Source organism: Pristis pectinata, chromosome 21, assembly GCF_009764475.1.
Source record: "Pristis pectinata isolate sPriPec2 chromosome 21, sPriPec2.1.pri, whole genome shotgun sequence".
Lineage (NCBI taxonomy): Eukaryota > Metazoa > Chordata > Chondrichthyes > Rhinopristiformes > Pristidae > Pristis > Pristis pectinata.
Genome location: NC_067425.1, coordinates 10,761,137 through 10,777,880, shown reverse-complemented (window position 1 = coordinate 10,777,880; position 16,744 = coordinate 10,761,137). Strand labels below are relative to the sequence as shown.

The 16,744-nt window shown below is 44.8% G+C and overlaps 1 protein-coding gene across 1 annotated transcript in view; it reads left to right on the top strand.

Annotated features, from left to right (window-relative positions):
- Positions 1-16,491, top strand: part of LOC127581365 (coiled-coil domain-containing protein 92-like) — a 51,066-nt gene extending 34,575 nt beyond the window's left edge. Inside the window, exons 3-4 of the mRNA XM_052035737.1 lie at positions 1,121-1,168; positions 14,569-16,491. Of these exons, the coding sequence (XP_051891697.1) occupies positions 1,121-1,168; positions 14,569-15,266 (746 nt within the window). The 3' untranslated portion in view covers positions 15,267-16,491. The remainder of the gene's footprint in view (positions 1-1,120; positions 1,169-14,568) is intronic.
- Positions 16,492-16,744: the final 253 nt, after the last annotated feature.

Here is a 16,744-nt window from a genome sequence, read left to right as displayed (position 1 = left end):
CTTCATATTAATAGCACCCTAACTGTGATGTGGGACACTGTTGCAGTGCCTCCACTGATAGGAGGGTATGATTACAATGTGATAACTTTGCCTTGGGAGGTGGGGGAAAGTTTCCATGGACATTATCCCCAGCCCTGCTCAAGGTTATGTGGACACAGGAATTTTATAATGAGGAAAAAAGTTGTAAGACTTTAGTAAAATATGGTACAATGCCTTCTGAAACTTGTACCATTCTTATTATCACTACTGTTTTATTCTGAGAGAGTCTGTGTGTTGGATTAGTGGGGGAGGACGATGGGAAGAGGGTCTAAAATGCCCATTCCACATACATATGGTTGAGAGCATGCCACTGCCCCTTTAAGACAGCCAGCAACCTCCCTATTGTATTCCTCTGCAGACGTTCTGCACTGTTGGGAATATCTGGGATTCCATGCACGTTTCCACCTGTTCAATAGAGTTAGAGGACACAAAAATGGTAGGAAGAGATAAAGAAGTTGTTTTCCCGTTACTGGGGCAGTGCCTGCCTCAGACTGGGCACCAAGTCAGCGGTTAAGCACAGCTCCAGACCCCTGTCCCATCACCGCACAGTGCAGGTGTTTCCAGCGATTCCCAGACAAAGATGACACCTGTGTTAGAAGACATGTTGCCTGTCCCCAGCTCTTCCTGCATAAGAATGTCCTGGGATCACGCACAGTCAGCCCTTATCAGAGCAACAGAAGCTCAGGGCAGCATTGAACATTGAAAGTTGCAGCAGTGTGACCTCTGGTGGGCTGACGTTAGTTGTAGTTTTCTCCCCTCTATGAAGCATCGCAGTTATATATTGTTGTTCCCCACCCCTTCCCTCCTAGCTCTCCCTGAGCTTCATGCATGTGGCCACATGTTGTTCGATCACTCTGTCTGGTCGTCAGGAGGACTGGTTTGATGTGGGCAGAAAAATTCCTAATTGCACTTGAACTCAGTAGGTTGTCCAGTCATGGAGGGCATTCAAGAATCCCCATTTACCATGGGTCTGGAGACCCCCATAGGCCTGACTAATGCAAGGACATAGCATTCCCAAAAGCACAGTCAAGGGCTCTGAGAATTAAACCTTCTGATTTCTGCTCTTACCTATTTTTTACAGAGCTGACCTATGAACTGACATCAAGGTCGTCAAAAAATGACCAGTCAGGTAAGAGACACTCACCCTGGTAACCTGCGGTGGTTATGTTAAGTATCTATTTGCAGCACAGAGTTAGAAGCAACAGATGAATTGTTGGGCTGGGGAGATAATTGATACCCACGTAAGCTGCTGTACAGGTGTCAGAACCTTTCAATATCAAGAGGTACAGATTTGGCTGTCTCGTCCACTCCCCTCTCCCCTCCCTCTGTTCCCTCTCTTTTTTTCTCTCTCACTCATTATTGCTCTCACTCCTACCCCTCCCTGCCTGTCTCTCTCACCCGCCACACACTCTCTCACCCCTCTCTCTTTCTCACCCCACTCTCTCTCTCTCTCTTTCTCTCTCTAACACAGCATTGACGTGTGAGCAACTACACTGAAGCACGTCTGCCTCCCATACGGAGCACATTCCACTGCTGAACATCACCTTGTGGTGATGCGAGCTGGACTGAAGGTGGGCCAGGTTTATTGCAGGAGTAGATCTGCACTCCTGGGTTCAGGTTCAGTGTAATCTTGCTTACTGAGGTTTTCTTCACCATGTGAAGCTATTGCCCACCTCCCCAGTCACCTGTCACAACCCCCAGTGAAGCTGAGCAACATCGATCTTCCCTCAGCATTCAAAAACAAACCTTTGAAGGAGGCCCCGAACTGTAGACCCATCTTAAAGACCGAGATGGTCTAAGATTGGGTCTTTCCTCTGCTTCCCCCAACTCTCTGCCCCAAACCTCCTCTAAAGTTTTACTCCTCCTGAAAACGCTTCCTTCTGTGTTTTCTTTACCCCATCATGGCCTCTCCAACTATTCCACCATTGACAGACAAGTTGTCCAAGCTCATTCTCTCCACAGATTCCACCTCCACTCACTAAATGCTACTTTTTTAAAATCTGAGCATCCGTACCTTCTTCCTGCTTCCCATATTAGCTGATCTTTTCCTCAAGTATTGGCCCCCTCTCTTCCAAGACAGAACAAGACCCCTCTGTCCTTGCAAACCACAGTTTTATTCCCTGTTCTCTCCAAAGTCTTTATCTACCAAATTAATGGCCAGATTTCCCAGAACCCATTCCGTCAGGCTTCCATCTTTTCCCCACAGTACTGAAACAGTTCTTATTAATGATGTTCCCTATGTCTGTAACCATGGAAAATATTCCCTCTTTGTTCTGGATTCAATGCCTCCACTATTGGTGGACGTGCTCCTAAGCTATGGAATTTTCTCCCTGAACTTCCCAGTTCATTCCTTAAAGACTCTCCTTAATCCGACCCTATGCCCAATGTGGCTTGTTGCCAGGGTTTGTTCGATACTTCTGGGAAACACCTTGGCACATTTTACAATATTGAATACCCCGTGTTGTTGTTCGTTAAAAATGTTGGTTATAACAAACTTTAAGGGACATGAGGCACTTTACACCTCATGATAACAAGGTGGTCTTCTGTCCTCCAATTTTTACAGTTCTCTTGATTGTAGAACACACAGAAATGTTGCAGCCGTTAATTTTAATACCAACTGTGGCCCAGTTACTTCCTCTGATGGATGAATTTACTTTGTTGCTGATTACAGAATGGTCGTACAGCATAGAAACAGGCCTTCTGGCCAACCATCACATACCCATCTGTCCTAATCCTATTTTCCAGCACTTGGTAATTCAAGTACGCCTCCAGATACTTAAACGTTGTGAGATTCCCACCACCCCCTCAGGAAGTGCGTTCCAGATTCTGTCTATCCACATGAAAAAAATTTTCTCCTCAGACCCCCTCTAAACCTCCTCTCCTTAACTTTTAACCTATGGCAGAGCAGACATGACTGCCATTTGGTCCATTGTGTCCGTGCCAGCTCTTTGGCAGAACTCACTTCTTCTTTACCGTTGACTCTAAATTTTTTCCTCTTTATGTCACAGTTCCACTGTGCTTCGAAGCAGCGTAACTCAAATCACCAGCAGCTGTAAAGAAATGTTCCCTCATTTTCCCTCTGACCTGTTCACTCAAGTCTCTGTCCCCAGCTCACCTACACTTCCACTCACTGGGAGCAGTCTCTCCTCCCCTTACACTGTCAAAACAGTTCCCTCCTTCTACTTTTGTCTAATTGACATCACCGAATATTCCTTTACCGAGACTGCCACACTTGGATATATCGGATTGCTGCCTCATTATCCCACCTCCAGACTTGTTTGGACAATAGCGATTTAAAAGTAGGTGAACGTAACCAGGGTTTAGCAGTGCAGCATCTAGAATTTAAGGACACAGTTTACTGCTGCTTTAGCGACCAGTTCCTGAGCTGCCATCAGTCTTTTAACATTGATCTTATTCAAAGAATGAACACTGCAGACAGCTACTGATAAGAATTCAGTAATGCATTTCTGGTAAAAGAAAATGGCTTGTATTAGGTCCCTTTCTTTTACACAGATGGTTAATGACCCCAAGTCTGCAGAAAATAACCAATTAACTAAAGTTTGCATATCGTGAGAGGGGGTCGATAGCACCAGCACATTGTTTGGAAATTAGACAAGGTGACTATGGAATCCAATTGAGAAAATTAACACTCTTTCCCCTCTCCCCCCCACCCCCCCAACTGTTTCATTTTCCTCTTTTCATAAATTTTAAGCCACTCCACAGGGTCTGTTGTGTTTCTTGTTAACTCCTTAATAATGGAAGCCGTTTATGAGATATAGTTGAAATTACTAGGTGAACAGTGATAAGAGGCATTCTGATTATAACAGTGATTGAATGCATCAAATTTACCAAGTAAGGTTCTGGAATTTCTACTCGTGTCTTGGGAATCACATCCCATTATTCTGTCTTTCATCCTCATGATGGAAATTTCTTTTTACATGGTAATAATGAGCTTTGTTCCCTTTAATCATCACTAGTGGTTTAAGCTAAATTACATTCTGTAATTTTTATCAAAAGGGATTTTAAAGGAGACTTAAACGGTGTTCAGTTGAAAACTAAAAGCCAATGGCCTTACCCATGACCTCAGTTACAACACATACTGCTAATGACTTCCTCACTATAGGAGCTGCTTTATTACACCCCGGCAGCGATGCAGATTGGTTGCAGAGATCCTCCTATTGCAGAGTATTTGCAGTTGACAGGTGGCCCACCCCAACCCAGCTGAATGGTGAAAGGTTGGGAAAAGTGATGGTGCATCAAGACCTGGGTGTCCTTGTACACCAGTCACTGAAAACAAGTGTTCAGGTTGCAGCAAAGCGGTTGGGAAGGTAAACGGTGCGTTTGCTGGCTCTCGTTGCAAAAGGACATGAGTGCAGGAGCAAGGATGTCTTGCTGGGGCTGTACAAGGCTTTGGGAAGACCCCATTTTAGAGATGTTGCGTAACTTTGGTCACTTTATCTGAGGACGTTCTTACCATAGAGGGAGTGCGATCAATAGCTACTAGACTGATTCCTGGGATGGCAAGGCTGACATAAGAAAGATCGGGTTGGTTAGGTCTATATTCACTGCAGTATAGAAGAATCATAACAACCTGTAAAATTCTAACAGGATGTCGTATTGGCCCAGCAGTTAGTGCTGCTGCCTCATAACAGCAATATAACTCTTGACTCCAGCGATCCAGATTCAACCCTGACCTCAGTGCTGTCTGTGTGGAGTTTATACTTTCTCCCTGTAACCAAATAAGTTTCCCCTACATCCTCTGGTTTCTTCCCACATCCTAAAGAAGTGCGGATTGGTAGGTTATGAGCAACTGGAATTCTGTAAAATGAAGAATACAACCAGGCTTTAAAGAGGCCCAAATTTCATTGTGTCAAGAGAATTCCAATCAGACAGAGGAGATGGCAGTATCCCAAGGATTGAGTTGGAAGCACTCTCGCCCCTGCGTTGTAGGTTCTGGATCCAAGTCCCACTCCTTAAAATTCAGACAATCACTCTGAGTGCTGGGAGAGCGTCAGACTGTCAGAGGTGCAGTCTGTTGGATGGGACATTGAATCAAGGCTCCGTCAAGTGGACGTAAAAAACCCCACAGCACTATTCTGAACAGGAAGGGTAATTAACCCCAGTGCCCAGGGCAATATTTAACCCCCTGTCAACATCACTGAAACATATTAGCTGACCACCATCACATTCCTGTCTGTGGGATTTTGCTGTGTGCAAACTGGCTGCTGTTTTACCTACTCTTCAGAAGCACGTAAAGCACTGGCTGTAAAGCACTTTGGGATCCTGTAACAGGTCGCTGTGGAGAGTGTAACCAGTTTCATTGGAGCTCATGAAAACTATTGTGTGTGGAAGCACACCTCAGCACAAGTTAGGTGGCTGTCCTGAGGGAAATGTTAACAAGGAACAGTGACTTACTGCTCCCCACCACCTCCCCCCCCCCACCCCCAAAGCCAATAGTGCTGAACCAATTACAACCTGGAAAATCAATGTCTGCAGAGAAATTAGATAACACAGCATGCATCAAGGCTGGAGAGACCCCTCTTGGACAACACTGTCATTGACTAATCTCACCAGTGGACCTCATTACTTTCACAATAATTAACAAATGGCTTCATGCTACACATCACCTGATAGTGTGGGCTTTAAAGGAAGAGTCCTGCATTAGTGACCATCCAGAACCATAAAGGAAAGCAGAGACACAAGAGACTGCATGCAGGAAAGCAATGCTTATTTAAAATTTGTGTATGGCCAAATATTTCAGGGTCCCAGGATCGGCGGTGTGAAACCCGTTTTACTTGAGGGGTAAATGACGTTTGGAAGTACCCCCAGGCTGATGGGATCTTTTATTTCCACCTGGGACCCCGTGGGCCTCAGTTTAACTCATTCAGAAGACTCCATCAGCACTGCACAGCATCAGCCTGACCTCCACCACTTTCTATCCCAGAGTCTTATTGCCACCAACCAACCTACAGCAAGTGGCGGAGCACAGAAAGTCCTGGTTATAAGGAACATTCTTCTGCATTAATTCCAGTAAGGATCTACTGTTGTGTCGATCATTAAAACAAAAGATTCTAATGTTAAGACTTCGACATTCACATTCCAATCAATGAATATGTGAGAGGCTTCTCTCTGCTACTAGGATTTCACAGGATTTGTAACAGTCATCAAAATGAACTGGATAAATATTGCTGCCTTCACCAAAATTCCTTTTACACCAGCACATAATGCAATCTAAGAGCTATGCAACACTGCACTGCAAAAGATTTATGTGTAGCAGAAGCTTTTTAATCATAGTTATTTATTTCTGTGAGCACTCGTGGGAAATCAAGCTTAATTCATTACCGATAAGCAAAAGATGACAAAGTTGAAAGAAAGACCAGTCTGAGGTAATCTTGACTGTTCCAGTGTTGGATTGTGACGCAGACCTAGTGTCTGGATGTCATGTTTACCTCACTGGTCTTGAAGCACAACCCTGCCCACCACCCAAACCCCTTCCCCAGTACCAAAATGCCATTCACTCAAACCAATGTGTCCATCAAGTGGTGGAGTTCTTCAATCTAGTTTGCTTATAACTTACAATTCTCCTCAATACCTCCTACAAAAACTTACTGTCCCCAATAATGGAACGTTATTCAACCCTGAAAATGGAACCAACCATGTAAACAAACTGTACCTGTTCCATGTGCCACACCCATCAGGGCCTTGTATATCCCAGATGACTGAGCATAGTGTCCCCACAAATAATTCAACCTGCTACAAACCTTTCACTTGTTTTGCTACACAGGATTACTATTCCAAACTCATGACTGGAAAAGTCACCAGGAAATGTTAGAAAATCACCATGACACAAGGATTTAAAACAGCCAATTACATGAACTACTTTATTACAATTGTTTACTGAATGTGCATGAAACTCATTTATAGATACGTTAAACCAACAGGTTGAGCAGGGTTGCATGTGATGCAAATTAATAATCCCCCTATCTAGCCACATGCTGATGGTTAGAAGATTCCTCCTAAAATAAAACTGAGAAACTTGGAGAGAAAGGATAAAGGCAAAAGATTCCTGTAAGCTTGAAAACAAAAAGGCAAAATAAGTCAGCTGGGACAGGTAGGAGGCTGCAGTCTTGAGTCTTGTAGAAGACAGGTAGGGGGTGGGGTGGGGTGGGGTGGGAGGATGTTGGTGTGTTCAATGGCCTGGGACAAACTTGTAGTGGATGTTGTGAGGATGTTCATTTAAACAAAGGGAGATGGTAAACCATGTGAGCAGTGTGCTTAAGGAACAAGAGGCATCATTTATAGAACCGTAGAGGAGTACAGCATGAAAACAGGCCCTTCGGTTCAACGTCCATACTGGCAAAGATTCCCACTTCAGCTCGTTCTATTTGTCTGCGTTTGGCCCACATCCCTCTAAACCTTTCCTATCCATAGATTTATCCAAGTGCCTTTTAAATGTCATTATTGTACCTGCCTCAACTACTTTCTCTGGCAGCTCGTTCCATATACACACCACCCTCTGTGTGAAGAAGCTGCCCCTTGGGTCCCTTTTAAAACTTCTATTGAAGAGGCAGAATATTTGTAGTTGTATCAAAAAACTAAAAGCCTTTGTGCATAAATAGGTTAATGTTAAAGATTTCAACACAAGCAGCAACCAGAAGAAATCTTTCCACTCCTTTCCTCCCTGGCTGTTAGCATCAAGAGGCAATTTACTTCACTGGTAACACTCTAGCCACAGAGTCAGAGGTTATGAGTTCAAATCACACTCCAAAACTGAAACAATCTAGTCTGATGCAAATATAATTTAGTGTGGCCATGTGGGACACTTGAATTTTCAGCAGGGACTGTCGGCCAAGTGTTTTAATGGGTCTGACCACATGGTTTCGAATGCAGCTCAGACTGATGGATCCCCTTGTCTGATGAACATGAAAGTCCTTGCAAAATGTACCTGGACCAGCATCACCCTGTTCCTAGTGGGAATGGGTCTCCAACATGAAGACATAGAAAGATACAGCATGGAAGCTGGGCCCTTCGGCCCATCGAATTCATACCAACCAACAACGGCCCATTTTACACCAATCCTACATTAGTTCCATTTTTTATTAGAACATAGAACAATGCAGCACAGGAACAGGCCCTTAATTAAATTAGTAATTAAATGCCTAACCGAACTAATCCCTTCTGCCTACACAATGTCCATACCCCTCCATTCTCTGCACATTCATGTGCTCATCCCAGAGCCTCTTAAACACCTCCATCGTATTTGCCTCCACTACGACTCCTGGCAGGGCATTCTGCACCCACCACTCTCTGTATAAAAAAAACCTTTCCCCGCACATCTCCTTTGAACTTACTCCCTCTCACTTTAAATGCGTGTCCTCTAACATTAGACATTTTGACCCCAGGACACACATACCAGCTGTCTACTCTATCTGTGCCTCTCATAATCTTATAAACTTCCATCAGGTTATTCTCTCCACATTCCCATTGATTCCCCACAGATTCTACCACTGATCAACACTCTAGGGGCAATTTACAGTGGCCAATTAATCTACCAACCCAGATATCTTTGGGGCGTGGGGAGAAACCAGAGCACCAGGAGGAAACCCACGTGGTTACAGGGAGAGCATGCAATCTCCACACTGATAGCAGGATTGAACCCAGGTCAGGATTGGCAGTGGTTCTACTACCACATCTTCAAAATGGATTAGAGAAAATAATACTAGTACAACTGGGAGCAAATACCCAAGGTTTCAGCAGAGACCTGTTGCTCTGACAGCAGAAGAAGCTATCGCTGTGTGTGACCCTGTGACACCTGACCTGTGTGTTCATCACCTCAGGCAGCAACTCCCTTCACCTTGAAGAGAAGCAGAACAGCTGTCACACACTGACCTATTTAACTTTTGATATATGATCTGCTCACAAAAGATTCACTGTTGATTTAGTGTATTTTTGTAAGTAGCTGAATCACACAGAGTTGTTGAAAAGTTGTGGTCTTTGCTGAGTAATCACTTGCTTGCCATACCAATTGGTGCAGCATTTTAGAATATTTCCCAGGAGATTGTTCTTCGCCATGGACTTAATTTCATCTTTTCTCTGTGAGGTTTCAACTGCTTAACATGCAGTGATTTTTGGTGTGTATTCAATTTGCTTGCCCAACATACTTAATAGTCTATAATTCAGTCATAAATCGCAACCCTTATAAAGTTAAGTTGTACACACCTGCAGCCTGGTCTGTGTTGCAGTTTCAGAATTAGATACAAGTGTGGACAGAACCTTCAGCAGTTGTGGCAGAGAAACAGATCCCTCAACCCAATAGGTCTATTGGGTTGAGGGATCTGTTTTGTTCCACAACAACTCCTCCCTCCTTGCTCACCGCACCTCATCAACACATACTGTCAGTCACTGGGTCGGGTCAGAGCTGACGGCCCTGCTGAGGAACAGTGGCTGAATATATCAAGGTTTATCGTCACGTGCACAAGTGCGTGTGTGCACAGGTGCAATGAAAAACTTACTTGCAGCAGCATCACAGGCACACAGCATCAGATAAGCAGCATTCACAAGAAAAACAAATTGAACATAATATGTCCCCTTCCTTCAAGTCACCAATGTCAGGCAGGGCAGCCAATGGGCAGTTTTCTCTGTTGGAGAAAAAGCTAAAGGGTTAACCTTCGATGGGGATTTCAGCAGAGACCGCTGCCCTCTGCCCTAGCATTCATAAGTCGTGGGATCGAGTTTAAAGAGCCGTGAGGTAATGATGCAGCTCTACAAAACTCTGGTTAGACCACACTTGGAGTACTGTGTGCAGTTCTGGTCGCCCCATTATAGGAAGGATGTGGAAGCGTTGGAGAGGGTGCAGAGGAGATTTACCAGGATGCTGCCTGGTTTAGAGAGTATGCATTATGAGGAGAGACTAAGGGAGCTAGGGCTTTACTCTTTGGAGAGAAGGAGGATGAGAGGAGACATGATAGAGGTATACAAAATATTAAGAGGAATAGATAGAGTGGACAGCCAGCACCTCTTTCCCAGGGCACCAATGCTCAATACAAGAGGGCATGGCTTTAAAGTAATGGGTGGGAAGTTCAAGGGAGATATCAGAGGGAGGTTTTTTACCCATAGAGTGGTTGGGGCATGGAATGTGCTGCCTGGGGTGGTGGTGGAGGCAGGTACATTGGTCAAATTTAAGAGATTACTAGATAAACATATGGAGGAATTTAAAATAGAGGGATATGTGGGAGGAAGGGGTTAGATAGTCTTAAGTGAGGTTTAAAGGTTGGCACAACATTGTGAGCCAAAGGTCTTGTATTGTGCTGTACTGTTCTATGATTCTATGAAAGGGGTGGATGAAGATCCCTGTAGCTGTGGATCGATTAAGAGTTAGATCAGAAGGTAAAACAAATGGAAGAAATACTCGATACATCAGGCAACATCCGTGGAGAAAAAAGGTTAATGCTTCAGTTAGATGATCTTTTGATTACCTAGACTTGACTAAGTCTTAGAACTTTAACCAGCCCCTGATTTTGAGCCACATTTGAACATGGAATGCAGCATCACATTATAGTGCAGTTCTGAGGGAGTACTAAACTATTGGAGGAGATACGATTTTTACGAGACATTAAAGAGGCCAAATTGGCCCTCATTTGGCCTGAATGCAAAGGTAAGAAGAGAGAATCAGCCTCATATTAGGAAGATCCCAGCAGAGCATTAATAAATCATGATTGTTCCTGGAATGCCCACCAACGTCAGTTCGAGGGTCTTAAGGCGGTCATGCAAGAGTACAAGGAAATAGGATTGGAGTAACTGACACCAGTGTCACAGCCCAGTGGATGGACTGAGCTTGAGGTGCACTGAACCAGTTGCAGACCTTTATCAATAGCCACAAGAGGTTTCAGAATTGAGGCTTTCAATGGTTATATGTAAGAATCAGAAACTGGTTGCCATGGTCTTAGCAGGTCACCGACCCCATTTCATTGAACATGTTGCAAGCACAGCAGCAATGCTTCATGAAGCCAAGTTGTTGTGGCAACTTATTTTCTAAAGAGTTGTTATTTATTTCCAGCAACTCTTAGCTAGCCATCCCTCAGCACTCCAGCACTGCACTGTCACAAGAAGAGTCTCTCTGACCTTAAGACGAAAGTGCTGAGTTGCTGTTATCTTATCTGCATGCTGCCTCCCATTGTTAGGGGATCACTTTCATACTTCAGGGATTGGCAGAGCAGTTCTTCCAGACTGCTTCGTCCATGGCAATCCAGATATTATTTCATTCAGAGAGCCAGTAAAAAAAAAAGGTAAATTTTTAAAGTAAAATGACCCAGTCATTATTTCCCAGCTATAATCTGACAATAAACCTTTGACCATTAATGTAGCTCATTCTCCATTATATTGGAGCAGCAGAATGATGAATGTCTTCAACTTGGGGAGAGTAAATGGTCAAAAGTATCTGACCTTTCCTAACAGAATGGGTAAGTGTCAGTCAGTCATTATCTGTAGGATACATTAATAAAGTGCAGGTTAAGTGACCTGCATTTGCTTTACTAACTTGCCCTCAGCCAGCATGAGAGAGGAATGAGATGTTTTTCAGGTTGTAGAGATCCTCACTCCGTGAGCCTCTCCTCCTCACAGGTCAAAGGTTTTCAAACATCAAACTTGACATCATCTAATCACTCCTCATTTTATCTGGTTTTTGCTCTTTCCCTTGTTAACCTTGGTGTTGTCTTTCTCATGGATTGAAACATAAACATGGGAAAGACCTGGAATTTGAGAATCTTGAGGATACAAGGAAATAAGATAAGAGCAAAGGCTTGAGTTATTTTTATTTTAGGTGAAAACTGAATCATTTGTCCATCAGTTAAAACACCCAGTAACAGCAAGGAGTCAGGTATTGGTTTATTATTGTCACATGTACAAGGTACTGTGAAAAGCTTCTGTTTTGCATGTTAGATGAAGTTTGAGTTGCTTGTTTAACAACACTTTAACCATCCAACAAATGGGTGCAGGTCCTAAATTGGGTTTACAATTAAAGGTTATAAAATCTACAGAATAATCGCCATGCCACCTTGGACTTTCATTCTGACATGATCAATTCTCAGACTATGACCAATGTAATGCACGAGCATTTGCTCATTGGAGGTTTTGTTACAATCTATTTATTGAAACAACAATTTGGTTAGAAACCATAGAGGACCAGAGTGTAAGTGGGTGGAATTAAAGCAGCCACTTCAGACTGATGCACCTTTCATCCTTTATTACACAAATTCAGTTTCTTCTCCCAGTAATAATTAGTGTAAGGAAACGGAACAGTAGAAATCTTCTGCTTTACAAATTTCCAAGTAGTGTAATACCAAGCCATGGGGAGTAATGGGGCTGGATTCAGCCAACCATCCATCTGCATTTAAACAAAACTTATGGCCTCACCTGCAACTCTCCATCATTTGTCTGGGTCTGAATGTCACTGGAGTGGTCACACTTTGTGCTACATTGTAGAGAGATTGGGGAGAGGGGTGGTGGGGATGCAGGGTCTCAACCCAAAGTATTGGTCATCCCTTTGCCTCCACAAATGCTGCTCGACCCACTGAGTTCTCCCAGTTTCCCCCTCCCCCCTTTAACGAGTCTATCATAGCCAACTCACTCACCACCACTCCTGCGGTGGGTTTCAAATACACAACTCCCAATCCCTGGATACGAATCCAGTAAGTTAACCACTATACTACCGTACCATATCAAATTTAATTCAATGCGTCTGAAAAGTCCCCACCCAGTTTATAGACCACGTGAACAATCTCTTCTAAACAGACATGGTGGCATTGTGGTTGAGTCCCTGGATTAGCAGCCAAAGTTCTGAAGCATGAATCCAGGGGCAGGAGAATTTTTATTCAAGAATTAAATAGATCTCGAGCTGAAAAAAAATTAGTCTTAGTAAAGACAACTGTGGATTACTGGATTGCTGTAAAAACCCATCAGGTTCACCCATGTCCTTTAGGGAGGGAAATCTGCTGTCCTTATCCAGTCCAGCACATGTGGTTGACGTTTAGCTGCCTCCTCAGTCAGGGGTAATTATGGACGGACAAGAACTGCTGGCCTTGCTCATAAAGACCACACCCAGTGACAGAATAACCAAAGAAAGGAACAGAATAGAAATGGGGAAAAAAAATAACCTGGTGAATTGGGAGGGAAAAAATCTGTCTGAGATAGTGGTTTGGACATGTTGAAAAAAAATCCGTCTGAGATAGTGAAAAAAATCCGTCTGAGATAGTGGTTTGGACATGTTGATAGATTATAGAGGGAGCTTCATTCTGCATCTATTCTGACCTGGGATGTTGTTGATGCTCACTTCGGTTGGGAAAAGAGGCGTTCACTGCCCAAGATTGGTATTTCTCATCTTCCCATGCCCCTGACAGTAACATTGTTCTCATCTCTTGAACCCAACATGTATTATTATTTTTTGCAATAGATAAAATCTTTGTATACTTGGATGCTGGATATAGCTTTCTTAATATAGCCACTTCGACTAGATCCAAGAACAAGTATTCTCACACTCATTATCTACAGAAACACAGGTCTCTCATTAGATGGGCAGAATATTTAAAAACTTAAAATACACCTTAAGCTAAAGGAAAGATGACTACTGCAGAGATCAGTTGTAATAGATATAAATTACATGGATGAGAATGTAGGTAGTCTAATTAGTAAGTTTGCAGACAACGCTAAAATTGGTGGAGTTGTAGTTGGGGAACAAGGTCTTCGGATACAGCAGGAAAGTTGGGCACAGCAGTGACAGCTGGAACTTGATCCAGACCGGTATGAGGTAATGCACTTTGGGAGGTCAAATTCTGGAACAACGTATAGAGTAAATGGTAGGGATCTTAGGAGCAGGGATCTTAGGAGCACTGATGTACAGAGAGATTTGACAGATACATGGGTAGGAAAGGTTTAGAAGGATATGGGCCAAATGGGACTAGCTTGGATGGGCCTCTTGGTCAGCGTGGACCAGTTGGGCGGAGGGGTTGTTTCCATGCTGGGTGACTCTATGCACAGAGAGAACTTAGGGTGCAAGTCCATCGCTCCCTGAGAGTGGACCCAGGTGGATAGTGAAAATGGGTCATACCTACTAAATACTGAAAGGCCTTGATAGAGTAGACGTGGAGGGGACATTTCCATTAGTAGGAGGGTCTAGGTCCAAGGGCACAGCCTCAGAGTAAAGGGATGTCCCTTTAAAACCGAGATGAGGAGGAATTTCTTCAGCCAGAGGGTGGAGAATCTGTGGAATTCGTTGCCACAGGGGGCTGTGGAGGCCAAGTCATTGGGTGTATATTTAAGGCAGAGATTGATAGGTTCTTGATTGGTAAGGCAGTTAAGGGTTACGGGCAGGAGAATGGGGTTAAAAAATAAAAATCAGCCATGGTTGAAGGGTGGAGCAGACTGGATGGGCCGAATGGCCTAATTCTGCTCCTTTATCTTACGGCCATTGCGCAGGTTGGGAGGCTGCCCAAGGCTTTGCGGACCCTGTATTGACCTTCTCCTTCTCTTTTGCAGACGAGTGTGAGCCCCAGGAGGACTGCGCCCCCCTCGAGGCCCGGCTCAGGGAGAAGGAGCTGCAGAACGCAGTGCTGAGGAGGGAGCTCCGCCGCAAGGAGGCCCTGATATCAGCGCTGGAGGAGAGCATGCGGAGGAGGGAGCGGCTGTTCCTGGAGGAGCTGAAGAGGCGGAGCCACAGGATGGCCGTGCTGAACGTGGAGCTACAGAGGCAGTCGGAGGCGGCGGCCCATCTCTCCCACCAGCTGTACAGCGTGAAGCAGAAGCTGAGCAACTCCAGGCAGGCGGAGAGATCCTCAGACAAGCCGTCCGAGAAGGCCATCCCTGCCTCTCCGGTTTACACCTCGGTGGCGCTGAGAAGGAGCCACAGGCCTCATTGCAAAGCAACCAACGTCACCTGCGGCACCAAAGCAGCGGGCAGGGACTCGGCCCAACAGAGGCACCTCCCCGGATGGGATCCCATGCCCGACCCGGCGCTCTTCCTTCAGGCCAGGCGGCAACACACCCAGCGACAGCCACCCGGCTCCCCATCTCCGGCCGGCCAGCACTGCCGGCCGGGCAGCGGCAGCCCCGCGGCACAGCCCACCAGAACTGTGGCGCAGGTGGGCTCAAGGTGCTCGGACCTCCTGGGGCCGCCCGCCGAGACCGAGATCCCGCTTACCGACGAGGAAAGCAACGGCGAAGACGTGCAGAAGTGACGGAGCACGGGGAGGCCACCCTCTACGGGGAGGGGGAGGGAAGGGGTTCACCCCCACCCCCACCCCCCCCCCCCCAAAGATTGACGGCATTGACACCGCACCTCGTTTCAGAGATGCCACATCCCGCACAATGAAGCGTCAGGGTCCCTCGCTCTGTGGACTCCTTCAGCAGCACTCTTGCACAAAGCAAAGCTCCGCCAACGGCAGTGGAGCAAATGGGCATTCGTCATCCACAGCCTTGTCTGTGTTATGAGACACTCCATTGATCTCAGTCCAACCCCGGGTCAAAGAAAACCAGGGGAAAAACTGCCTCACGCGAGGCAAACAGAAACCCGACAGCTACTGCAGAGCCTCCTGTTAAAGATCGGGAGCTGAATCACCAACACAATTTATTAAAACAAATCAGCGGGCGACTCTTTGTAATAAATCTTTGAAAATACAAATATCAAACAGTTGATTTAAAAATCAGACACAGCATTACAAAAGCTCTAAACACGCGCACACCTCTACATCGTGCTGCAGATAGAATTCTAATGAAAATCACGGACACACTTGAAAAACTGCAAAGCAATAAAAGCAATCACGTGGAGCTTACAGAGACTCCAGCAACAGAATGCACCAGATGCACCATCTCTTCACCATTTAACTGAGCTGTGTAAGAACTCACTTGGTGTTTTACTTAACACCAGCTAGGCTTTGAAGCCGTAAAGGTGCACACATGAACAGCTTTGCTGGAAGAACAATGTTGGCATCCTTACAGAGTAGTGCAACTGATTTCCCACAAGTAGAGACATGGGAGGTCCTTTAGTCTGAAACAGTAACTTTGGATCCAGTGAACGATCTCTGTAATTCTCCACGTTATCTATCTGATGTCAAACCTCGGACATCACAGATAGTTTCATGTGCAAGACAATCCTTAAAGTAGATCCCCTCTGTGCTTCTGATCTGGACTCTGCAAACATTTTCCAGCCAATAACAGATTAAAATCCATTTACTGACCAATCCGTAAACATTATGACCTTAGAGAGACACGGGTTAATTCACAATGCACATTATCAACCTGTCGTCAAAACACTTCCAACTTATTGCCTCACGAGATCCACGAGTTACAATATAATCGATTGACATGTCGTCAAAACCAAACAGCTTCACTATTGAAAAGCTAATAAAGTTTAAACCAATCAGAAACCACGTCACTGTTAACCATTCATCCCAATTGGCTTATTTTTCAGGAATTGAACATTTTCTCACCACATTATCACCAACAATATCTCTCTCAAACTTTAGAATGTCTTCTAACACCATACAATGAAGATGGCAGGGAATCCATTGGTTTTTACATACGTTTGCTATTGAAAGATTCACAGAGAAATCCCAGTGTGAATGGTGTTTATGCAGAGTCCCCAGTAAAAATGTTCTGATTGCTGTTTCAATAACTAACCATGAAAACCTGACTGAGGGAGATCTGACTTCACCAG